This window comes from Pseudorasbora parva, chromosome 10, assembly GCF_024679245.1.
Source record: "Pseudorasbora parva isolate DD20220531a chromosome 10, ASM2467924v1, whole genome shotgun sequence".
Lineage (NCBI taxonomy): Eukaryota > Metazoa > Chordata > Actinopteri > Cypriniformes > Gobionidae > Pseudorasbora > Pseudorasbora parva.
This window is the reverse complement of record NC_090181.1, coordinates 26,770,263-26,782,473: the sequence shown is the minus strand read 5'-3', so window position 1 is coordinate 26,782,473 and position 12,211 is coordinate 26,770,263. Positions and strand designations below refer to the sequence as shown.

Sequence of the window (12,211 nt, the reverse complement as noted above, 5' to 3'; positions counted from 1 at the left end):
TGCATTCTTAAATTATAGCATTAGCATTTTAAACCGTAATACTGCATTGAAGTCAATGGGAATTTCATGTTTTGTTTTATTATAGCGCCACCAAGAGGCACAATCCCACCAATTTTTTTATGTGTCCTCGTAGTGAGCCCATACATATGTGTGTCAAGTTTGGTGAAAATATTTCATTTTGTTTTGGAGTTATAGACATTTATATGAAAAAACACGTAAAAAATGACTGACACCTGACTTTGATTGGATTTTACTACCCCTTACTATCAATATTTTGAGATTTGGGCATTAGCGTATAGCTATCGACCTATGTTTCCGAACTTCTGAGGCTGGTTTCGTCTCGATCGGACTAGCGGTTTCGAAGATATCAGCAAATGTTTTTTAAGCACTAAATTACAACTCTGCGCAAACCATATGCCGAAACCTGGCAAGTCTGGTATCGTTGGAGTCGGCAAGGATTCAGGAGACCAAAAAACACACTCCCATCAAAATATGTCAACCACACCCAAAGTTATAAGCGTTTGAAAAAAAAAATTCTCCACTAGGTGGCGCTGTTTCGAAACTTCTCAGGCTACTTCAGGGCATCGTGGTGATGACCCATACCAAGTTTCATAACAATCTGTTCATGCGTTCATAAAATACAGCATTTTTGCACATAATTCAAAATGGCCGACATCCAAAATGGCCGACATGGTAAAATTGGATATCAGTCGACTCGGCATGACGCCCTGAATCTAATGAGACCAATTTTATGATTTTTGGATAAACGGTTCAGAAGTTATAAGCCAAAATAGGCATTTTTCGTATCTCCGGACAGGTAGGTGGCGCTGCGCCGAAACGCTGCATGTTGCTTCAAGTCATGCTTGTGATGACATGTACCAAGGTTGGTTTGAATACGATAAAGCGTTGCGGAGATATAGCCTTTAGTGTGTTTTTGCAACCTCCACGTAAAATTTGTTTGTGCGTTTATTGAAAACGATTGGACGAATCAACTTGAATTCCATAACTTTTTGTCAACATGCTCTGAAGATGATCTGTTTCAATTTTCGTGAAAATCGGAGCAACGGCCTAGGAGGAGTTCGAAAAAGTAGGTTTTTCAGAAAATTCAAAATGGCGGGAAAATTTGCATACCGGAAAATGACATCATAGGGTGAAATCGAATCGGCTTGAGCCAAGGAATCCGATGAAAAAAGAATTTTGTTTCTAGCCCTTAGGGGTCAAAAGTTATAAGCATAAATATGAGTGAAACTTTGGACAGGTGGTGGCGCTAGAGGGATTGAGTTAGAGGCACCAAATTTGCTATAGTGACAGTTCAGACTGGCCTCTATGAGTGTGCCAAATTTCACAACTTTTTACCATACGGTTCTATGGGCTGCCAGAGACTCCTATGGCGGAAGAAAAAGAAAAAGAAGAAGAAGAAGAAGAAGCAGAAATATAGCTGCAAGCAGCCATTATCGGGGCCAAGCGCAAAGAAGAAGACAAGACATGCCAGCATGGCTGGAAGTCTCAAGCCAACTGCAACAATGAGCCATTAAGGACCTATTAAGTTGATTTTAGGCAAAATAGCAGTCAAATTTTAAATACAGTCAATAATAATGGTTTAATGGTTTATCACTTTCGACCAATAGGTGTCACTGTTACGAAACTGATGTGGTTTAGTCAGATTGAGATGACAATGACACATGCAAAGTTTGGTGTCAATATGTCAAAGCATTGCAGAGATACAGCCTCAAGAGTAATTTTTGCATCATGGCTCAACTCTGTTGCAGTGGTATATGAAAACTGTTTTGTCTATCAATCCGAAATCCATAACTATTTGTCAGCATGGTCTGAAGACGATACGGATCAATTTTGGTGAAAATCGGACAAACGGTCTAGGATGAGTTTGAAAAAGTAGATTTTTAACAAATAACAAGATGGAGCACAGATATGTTTGCAAAATATGGCAAAATTGGTATCTATCTTCTCGGCATGAGCCAATGAATGTATTATGACCAGTCTCATTACAATAGGCTAATTTAATCAAAAGTTATTAGCATTTTTGTACATTTTATTACAACTTTTGACCACAAGGTGGCGCTGCCCCGAAACTTTTTGAATATCTTCGGGACATAGAGCGGAAGACACATACCGAGTTTTGTAATGATACACTAGTGCATTCTTAAATTATAGCATTAGCATTTTAAACCGTAATACTGCATTGAAGTCAATGGGAATTTCATGTTTTGTTTTATTATAGCGCCACCAAGAGGCACAATCCCACCAATTTTTTTTATGTGTCCTTGTAGTGAGCCCATACATATGTGTGTCAAGTTTGGTGAAAATATTTCATTTTGTTTTGGAGTTATAGACATTTATATGAAAAAACACGTAAAAAATGACTGACACCTGACTTTGATTGGATTTTACTACCCCTTACTATCAATATTTTGAGATTTGGGCATTAGCGTATAGCTATCGACCTATGTTTCCGAACTTCTGAGGCTGGTTTCGTCTCGATCGGACTAGCGGTTTTGAAGATATCAGCAAATGTTTTTTAAGCGCTAAATTACAACGCTGCGCAAACCATATGCCGAAACTGGGCATGTCTTGTATCGTTGGACTCGGCAACGATTCAGGAGGCCAAAAAAGCTACTCCCATCAAAATTTTTCACTCACACCAAAAGTTATAAGCGTTTGAAAAATAAGAATTATCCACTAGGTGGCGCTGTTTCGAAACTTCTCAGGCTACTTCAGGGCATCGTGGTGATGACCCATACCAAGTTTCGTAACAATCCGTTCATGCGTTCATAAAATACAGCATTTTTGCACATAATTCAAAATGGCCGACATCCAAAATGGCCGACATGGTAAAATTGGATATCAGTCGACTCGGCATGACGCCCTGAATCTAATGAGACCAATTTTATGATTTTTGGATAAACGGTTCAGAAGTTATAAGCCAAAATATGCATTTTTCGTATCTCCGGACCAGTAGGTGGCGCTGCGCCGAAACGCTGCATGTTGCTTCAGGTCATGCTTGTGATGACATGTACCAAGTTTGGTTTGAATACGATAAAGCGTTGTGGAGATATAGCCTTTAGTGTGTTTTTGCAACCTCTACGTAAAATTTGTTTGTGCGTTTATTGAAAACGATTGGACGAATCAACTTAAATTCCATAACTTTTTGTCAGCATGCTATGAAGATGATCTGTTTCAATTTTCATGAAAATCGGAGCAACGGCCTAGGAGGAGTTAGAAAAAGTAGGTTTTTCAGAAAATTCAAAATGGCGGGAAAATTTGCATACCGGAAAATGACATCATAGGGTGAAATCGAATCGGCTTGAGCCAAGGAATCCGATGAAAAAAGAATTTTGTTTCTAGCCCTTAGGGGTCAAAAGTTATAAGCATAAATATGAGTGAAACTTTGGACAGGTGGTGGCGCTAGAGAGATTGAGTTAGAGGCACCAAATTTGCTATAGTGACAGCTCAGACTGGCCTCTATGAGTGTGCCAAATTTCACAACTTTTTACCATACGGTTCTATGGGCTGCCAGAGACTCCTATGGCGGAAAAAGAAGAAGAAGAAGAAGCAGAACAAGCAGCCATTATCGGGGCCAAGCGCAAAGAAGAAGACAAGACATGCCAGCATGGCTGGAAGTCTCAAGCCAACTGCAACAATGAGCCATTAAGGACCTATTAAGTTGATTTTAGGCAAAATAGCAGTCAAATTTTAAATACAGTCAATAATAATGGTTTAATGGTTTATCACTTTCGACCAATAGGTGTCACTGTTACGAAACTGATGTGGTTTAGTCAGATTGAGATGACAATGACACATGCAAAGTTTGGTGTCAATATGTCAAAGCATTGCAGAGATACAGCCTCAAGAGTAATTTTTGCATCATGGCTCAACTCTGTTGCAGTGGTATATGAAAACTGTTTTGTCTATCAATCCGAAATCCATAACTATTTGTCAGCATGGTCTGAAGACGATACGGATCAATTTTGGTGAAAATCGGACAAACGGTCTAGGATGAGTTTGAAAAAGTAGGTTTTTAACAAATAACAAGACGGAGGACAGATAGGTTTGCAAAATATGGCACAATTGGTATCCATGTTCTCGGCATGAGCCATTGACTGTATTATGACCAGTTTCATTACAATGGGTTAATTTAATCAAAAGTTATTCGCATTTCTGTACATTTTATTACAACTTTTGACCACAAGGTGGCGCTACCCCGAAACTTTTTGAGTATCTTCAGGACATGGAGCGGAAGACACATACCGAGTTTTGTAACGATACGCTAATGCATTCTTAAATTATAGCATTAGCATTTTAAACCATAATACTGCATTGAAGTCAATGGGAATTTCATGTTTTGTTTTATTATAGCGCCACCAAGAGGCACAATCCCACCAATTTTTTTATGTGTCCTCATAGTGAGCCCATACATATGTGTGTCAAGTTTGGTGAAAATATCTCATTTTGTTTTGGAGTTATAGACATTTATATGAAAAAACACGTAAAAAAGGACTGACACCTGACTTTGATTGGATTTTACTACCCCTTACTATCAATATTTTGAGATTTGGGCATTAGCGTATAGCTATCGACCTATGTTTCCGAACTTCTGAGGCTGGTTTCGTCTCGATCGGACTAGCGGTTTCGAAGATATCAGCAAATGTTTTTTAAGCACTAAATTACAACTCTGCGCAAACCATATGCCGAAACCTGGCAAGTCTGGTATCGTTGGAGTCGGCAAGGATTCAGGAGACCAAAAAACACACTCCCATCAAAATATGTCAACCACACCCAAAGTTATAAGCGTTTGAAAAAAAAAATTCTCCACTAGGTGGCGCTGTTTCGAAACTTCTCAGGCTACTTCAGGGCATCGTGGTGATGACCCATACCAAGTTTCATAACAATCTGTTCATGCGTTCATAAAATACAGCATTTTTGCACATAATTCAAAATGGCCGACATCCAAAATGGCCGACATGGTAAAATTGGATATCAGTCGACTCGGCATGACGCCCTGAATCTAATGAGACCAATTTTATGATTTTTGGATAAACGGTTCAGAAGTTATAAGCCAAAATAGGCATTTTTCGTATCTCCGGACAGGTAGGTGGCGCTGCGCCGAAACGCTGCATGTTGCTTCAAGTCATGCTTGTGATGACATGTACCAAGGTTGGTTTGAATACGATAAAGCGTTGCGGAGATATAGCCTTTAGTGTGTTTTTGCAACCTCCACGTAAAATTTGTTTGTGCGTTTATTGAAAACGATTGGACGAATCAACTTGAATTCCATAACTTTTTGTCAACATGCTCTGAAGATGATCTGTTTCAATTTTCGTGAAAATCGGAGCAACGGCCTAGGAGGAGTTCGAAAAAGTAGGTTTTTCAGAAAATTCAAAATGGCGGGAAAATTTGCATACCGGAAAATGACATCATAGGGTGAAATCGAATCGGCTTGAGCCAAGGAATCCGATGAAAAAAGAATTTTGTTTCTAGCCCTTAGGGGTCAAAAGTTATAAGCATAAATATGAGTGAAACTTTGGACAGGTGGTGGCGCTAGAGGGATTGAGTTAGAGGCACCAAATTTGCTATAGTGACAGCTCAGACTGGCCTCTATGAGTGTGCCAAATTTCACAACTTTTTACCATACGGTTCTATGGGCTGCCAGAGACTCCTATGGCGGAAAAAGAAGAAGAATAATAATAATAGGAACACTAACGATTTCAATAGGTGCCTCCGCACCTTCGGTGCTTGGCCCCTAATAATAATAATAGGAACACTAACGATTTCAATAGGTGCCTCCGCACCTTCGGTGCTTGGCCCCTAATAATAATAATAATAGGAACGGCTACGATTACAATAGGTGCCTCCGCACCTTCGGTGCTTGGCCCCTAAATATAGAATACCAAAAAAAAAAAAAAACAATCAACCAACACAGACAACTGAACAGAAACAGAGCTGATGGTGGAAGTCTCTGTAAGCTCCAAATAAGATATGATATATCAGAAATAAATATGATTAGGAAGATTTAAATACATAATTCAGCAAACCTTGACTGTAAGGGTCAGTGTGTACCATACACGCGCTCTAGTTCCAGACAGTCCTACACCAAGAACTGTCATTCCACCTGTTGGATCAAAGGCTTTAGATACATGACCTGGCCTTGTCTGTAGTAGGGGAAGAAAAATACTTTTATTATTCAGAATCTTACTGAGGTCATTGGTGACTTTGTAGGTGCCATCTGCATACACCCAGAAAAAGATTCCCTTTGTACTTCTGACGACTCCTCCACCTTTATCCACTCTGACAGCAATGAAGACTCCACCGCTGTGCACAGCCTCCATGTACACGTCACATGACACCATCAGGTCATGCCTGATAATCGTAAAATACGTTAGTCTTTTCTAAAAAAAGTCAAGTCACCTCTATTTACATAGCTTTGCACTGTTTCAAAGCAGCTTTACAGCATGTGGCAAGCAGGGCGAGGCCGAGAGCCATGGGAACGGAGCAAAGCCGGTGGAACGGGTGTTAATGAAATCACCTGTTCCCCAAACTGGTCTCGAGGCCCACAGAGGAGCTCCGGATGGACAAAAAGGAGGAGTGACAACAGTGGAAGACGAGAGAGGACTACGTTTTAATTAATGCAGCAGTTGTCCATGAGGGGCTGCTGCTCTACTTTCGTTTTGTTATTTATTTTTATTTTGTGAATAAAGTTATGATGAATGTTCGCCGGTTCCCACCTCTTCCTTGCCTGAACTTGAACATTGTTACACAGATAAACAGGAAAATAATCATCAGTGACGCAAACAGAATTCCATTCTGCTGTATAGCAGCTCTAAAGAAGAAAAAGTGACATTATTTAGCTGAAGTCAGTTCAGTGTTGATTCAGTTCATCAATAGAATAGAATCAAATTACGTACCTTATTGTATATTTCTTGGTGCACTAATATAAAGATGATTTTCTATTTATTATTTTCTTAGAGGTGCACTCTGTAAATTTTAGCGCCATCTAGTAGGGAGGTTGCAAACTGCACATGGCCACCACTCGTGCACATAGGGAAGCTACGGTGGCCGACACAGGACAAAAAGATGTTGCCTAAGACAGCAGAGAGTAGCTTGCGCTCTGTAGAGCAGTTTTCTGTTTAGGGCTACTGTACAAACATGACGACGCAAAATGGCGACTTCACTGTAAGGAGGCCCATGGTGTATGTAGATAGAAATGGCTCACGTAATAAAAATATAACGGTTCATTATGTAATGTCTTTATACACTACTGAAAACAGTTAAGTATATTATATTGCATTTATGTCAATAAATCCTCATAAATAGGACACACTGCATGTTTAATTCAAACAAATACATTACCATTCAAAAGTTGAGTCAGTAACATTTTTTCTCTTATGCCCACCAAGGCTGCAATTATTTGATCAAAAATACAGTAAAAATAGTAATATTTTGAAATATTATTACCATTCAAAACAACTGTTTTCTATTTTAATACATTTTATAATGTAATATGGTCCTGTCATGGAAAAGCTGAATTTTCAGCAGCCATAGCGTCAGTCTTTAGTGTCATTTAATATCTTTACGGTCTCTTTTGCTCATTTTAGCTGCTGATTAGAAGTAAATGTAACTGACCCCAAAATGTTGAATGGTAGTGTACATAATCAGGGCCGTCCTTTGGCCAGTGCAACTGGTGGGATCACACTGGTCCGCTTTCTGGAACTCGCGCTTGAGACGACTCTGTACATAATAATCCTAAAAATCCTAAAAAATGTTTTTGCAAACCATATGGAACACTGCTGCTCTCACCATTTATAATCACCAATTACACTTATTGTCTGATCAGCATCTGCAACCCAGGTCACCGGACGCTGAGTGACCACCTGTCGCAGAGTGAAAACATGAGGTCCAGGATCCGTCAGGTTAGTGAAGTATTCGAAGACCCCTGTCTGATCTGCAAAGTTTGGAGCTTCTGAGAAATAAGGGTTTCCAGCTGAGAGATAGGAAGCCAAAGTTTGAATTGTAAAGAGTTACACAGACTGTTGGTGTTGAAAATGTGGGGGGCAAAAAAGCTACTTACAGACATCAAAATCATCTTTGTATGTTTTAGGAAAGGGAGCAGAGGGTGGAGGATCTGGATAACTCCCTCTCTGACCTTTTGTTACAGTAGTAAATGTGTACACCTCGTCAACATCAAGCTCAATGCTGAAAGACCCCTCAGTTACCTACAGCATTAACAATTCACACACAAATATTACATTAGAGGCGATTTTGTGAAACACATACAGGTAAATAATTATTTAAAAAAGATATCGACTGAACCTATTAGTATTTTCTAGAGAAAAAAAAAGTACAGCCTATAGGTTATAGCATGAAAAAATCCTTAATTTTCTTGATTTTGTGAATGTACTTACTTTAATAGGCTTGAGATTTTGGAAGAGGACTGTCTTGTTTTTCTTGAAATCAAACTTTGAATGCCACACCTGCAGCTCACTGATTGAAGCCTGTTTTTAAAAAAAAGGGTATTCCATATTTCCATAAATTTTTTTACATTATAAATTAATTTAAACCACATCAAACCACACTTACAAAAGTCCCATTCAGGTGGAATGTTACATTCTGGACCGTGACATTATAGGGACGCAGAGGAGGTCTTATACACACAGAGTGGTCATGGGTCTAAAAAAAGCCAGAAATATAAGAGTGATGCGTTTACATACAAATTTAAAGACCATTAAGAAAAAGTATGTACACTACCATTCACAAGTTTGGGCCCAGTAAGATTTCTTTTTTTATTAATATTAATAATATTATATTATATATTAAGCAAGGATACATTCAATTGATCAAAAGTAGCAATAAAAGAGATTGTTAGAAAACTTTATGTGACTTTCTATTCATCCATAAAATATAAAACAACTGTTTTCAACATTGACAATAATAATAAATGTTCAGCATGCAAGGTGATTCTAAAGTATCATGTAAACACTAATGATGCTGAAAATTCAGCTTTGCCATAGGAATACATTAAAATAGAGTATTATAGAGAAAATATATTTTTCGAAAAAATAGACTTCTTTCTTAAATGTTAATCTTACAGACCCCAAGCTTTTGAACAGTAGTGTATGTTATGCTTATTGTAATTTTTTTTAAGTCTCACCATAGTTTCAGTGATTATTGTTAGATTTCCTCTCTCATCAGTCAGTGCAACATAACTTCCACCATGTGTAAAGTGCCCCACTGTCTGCAGGTACGCCCAGCCAGGCTCGGTAAACTGGGTAGTGTGAGCTTATAGGATTTTATGAATCAGATACTTTGTTAGTTAAATCACACATGATCTATAATCTTACATGACACATATGCAATTAATGCGTTTATAGAGTAGATAAAAATACACAGGCATTTGAATAATACCCGTTATCCAAATAGGGGACTCAACAACATAATTTCCACTCCATGGCTCCATTGCAGTCATTAGTCCATCCCTTCCAAAGGGGAGGTTCTCATAATAACCAGCAACAAGGTTCCAAGATATGGTCCTATAAGAGAACACAAACTATTGCTTTTCCCATTGTCGAATGCATGATAAAAAGGGAAATGCTAGATGACTTATCAGAGTTGTCATACGCTGTCATTTTGCCATTGACATAGTTCTGGTTGAGAATTCGGGCCCAGCAGCCTCCTCCAATGTTGTCATTAAAGGTACTGTAGTCTTCAGAGGACCACAGTTTCTTCCCGGTCTTTAGAGCCTCCGGCACAGTGTTGGTTCCAGGGTAATGAACCCTGTCATTCAAACAAGAAGACACATCATGCAAGTGTATTTTATTTAGATTCATTCAACTTTAAAAATGGAATGAGTACAGTAATCATTCATAAAAAATTAAACAAATGATACCCTAAGACTTCAACAGCATCCCATAGCTCTTTGTCAGCAATTACAACAGAGGTGATTGGCTCCCAGAGGTTATCACTGGCAATGATTTTAACTCTCTCCAAACCTCTTTTATCCAGTGTATATCGCAAAAGCTAGCAAACAAGGCAGAGAAAGAAGATATACAAAAGCAATTTCTGACTGGAAATTATTTAATTGAAATGTTATATGCTGTATATGCACCAATGTTAACAGACAACAATAAAAGCGTTCAATTTTTCTGCTCCCAAATTTCAAAGTAAATAGCGAATCCACCATGGTGCAAGATTAGCTGGCTTTTAAAGGGAATGGGAGATTACACTCTGATTGGTTAATTGCACGTTACGCCCAAATACACACCCATGACTCATTAAGAGACTACGGACAACACTTTTAGATCATGCGCACAACCGTTTTTACGTAGTTAAACTAGCAAAACTAGATTCTAAAGGGTTAGTTCACCCAAAAAGGAAAATTATTTCATTTATTACTCATACTGGCATTCAGTATATTTCCACTGACCCACTCACCAAAGACATCGCTACAAAGTCCATCTCACTACAGTGGCTGTACAATAATTTTACAAAGCAACGAGACCAGTTTTTGTGCGCAAAAAAAAAAAAATCAAAATAACCGCCAAGTTATTGTCTTCCGTGTAGGTCTCGGACGTGAACTCATCTGGTCATGTATTTGACCGGTGGAGCTGCGTCATATTCTCGCGCATGCGTCAAGTTCACGTCAATAACTTGGCAGATAAAGTCATTATTTTGATTTTTTTGTGTGCACAAAAACTATTTTTGTCGCATTGTAAAATGATTGTACAGGAACTATAGTGAGATGGACTTTGTAACGCCGTCTTTAGTGTCTTTTTATGGGTCTTGTGAGTGGGTCAGTGGAAATGTACTGAATGCCAATGGAGGCCTTTCTGAAGCCTTTCTCAGCCATCAGCTTCCAACAAAAATATCTTAATTTGTGTTCTGAAGATTAACGAAGGTGTTACGGGTGTCCAACAACATGAGAGTGAGTAATTCATGAAATAATTTTCTTTTTTGGGTGAACTAACCCTTTAAGTGCACCTGCGCAATGCGCTTCAGAAGATGCCCTCAGATCGCTAAGATACGGCCATAAATGTAAAAAAAAATATATAGTTTAATATGAGTGTGACTTTGTTGTCAGTACTTACCTTTATGTATTTACTATTAAAAGCCCTTTCATTCCATATCTGTACAAACATGGAAAAAATCAGACTAATAAGGAATATTGCCAAAGAAAATATATGAATAAATAAATGAGATGCATTTACCCCAACATAATCAATATCCAAGTCATGGTACTGCTTGGCGCCAAGAATCCATGACACCACATAAGAGGCAGTGATATCAGGGAAATCATAAGGCCAGTTTTCACCATTTCCAACCCATCCTGGGAAGGCCCATGGTAGACCTGTTGTTATAAAAAAAAAAAAAAGACAAAAAAATGAAGGTAAATACAATACAAAATTCAATTTGGGATCGAATGTACATCAAGTGTTTCTGCATGCTTTCCTTGTTTGAACCAGAAGTATTTTACCTATGAGGATGATGTTTGGATTCCTCTTCTTGGCTTCCCTCATAAGCCACCATTCATATCCTCTAAAATAATTCTCATCATCTTCATAGTGCATGTGTGAGGCCTCAGTTCCATCTGTAAATCAGTACATTAAATAGGTCATCTGGATACTGCAAAAACACTTTCACTATTTAGAGGTTTAAAGCTTAAACTGCTCTATGTACCTGTAGTCTGAGCATCGCCTCCAATTTCAACCTTCAGTATTTGTAATGAGGCTCCAAACTGAGGCTGTTAAATACATATTGACAGTATTTAATGTAAATATAGACATAATATTACATGCAATATAGTCTGATCAGATTCCTTTCTAAGCAAACACACCTTGAATAGGTAGTCTAGTATCTGACTCCGATATGGTTCAGCATAATTGACAAGTAAACGCGAGGTTGCCTGTAAACACACACGTAAAGGTTTTTTGTTTTGTTTTTTGTTAACAGTTTTTACTAAGCACTAAAACTGAAAAAGGAAGCTTAGCCTACTAACTGCAGTAAAACACTCACCCCTCCACCGCTTAAACCACCAATGCCATCAAACGATCGTCCGAATCCAGTTTTATCATCTAAATCGTAATCCTCGCCTAAACAAACACAGATACAGAGAACAATACTCAAAAACACAAAACACTGACTTTCTACGTTCATCCTATCTCGTGCGTTCCTGCAACATTATCAGCTGACTTGCATGTTCCGC

The 12,211-nt window shown here is 38.4% G+C and overlaps 1 protein-coding gene across 2 annotated transcripts in view; it reads right to left on the bottom strand.

Moving 5' to 3' along the window:
- galcb (galactosylceramidase b) overlaps positions 1–12,211 on the bottom strand; it is a 21,771-nt gene extending 9,560 nt beyond the window's left edge. For both annotated transcript variants that reach the window (XM_067455695.1, XM_067455694.1), the window contains exons 1-16: positions 12,022–12,211; positions 11,843–11,911; positions 11,686–11,749; positions 11,483–11,596; positions 11,217–11,356; positions 11,097–11,135; positions 9,899–10,029; positions 9,631–9,786; positions 9,418–9,542; positions 9,164–9,291; positions 8,593–8,682; positions 8,418–8,507; positions 8,084–8,228; positions 7,813–7,996; positions 6,212–6,375; positions 6,051–6,127 (exon numbers count right to left, since the gene is read on the bottom strand). In XM_067455695.1, coding sequence (XP_067311796.1) covers positions 6,051–6,127; positions 6,212–6,375; positions 7,813–7,996; positions 8,084–8,228; positions 8,418–8,507; positions 8,593–8,682; positions 9,164–9,291; positions 9,418–9,542; positions 9,631–9,786; positions 9,899–10,029; positions 11,097–11,135; positions 11,217–11,356; positions 11,483–11,596; positions 11,686–11,749; positions 11,843–11,911; positions 12,022–12,162 — 1,857 coding nt within the window. In that variant the 5' untranslated portion in view covers positions 12,163–12,211. The remainder of the gene's footprint in view (positions 1–6,050; positions 6,128–6,211; positions 6,376–7,812; positions 7,997–8,083; positions 8,229–8,417; positions 8,508–8,592; positions 8,683–9,163; positions 9,292–9,417; positions 9,543–9,630; positions 9,787–9,898; positions 10,030–11,096; positions 11,136–11,216; positions 11,357–11,482; positions 11,597–11,685; positions 11,750–11,842; positions 11,912–12,021) is intronic.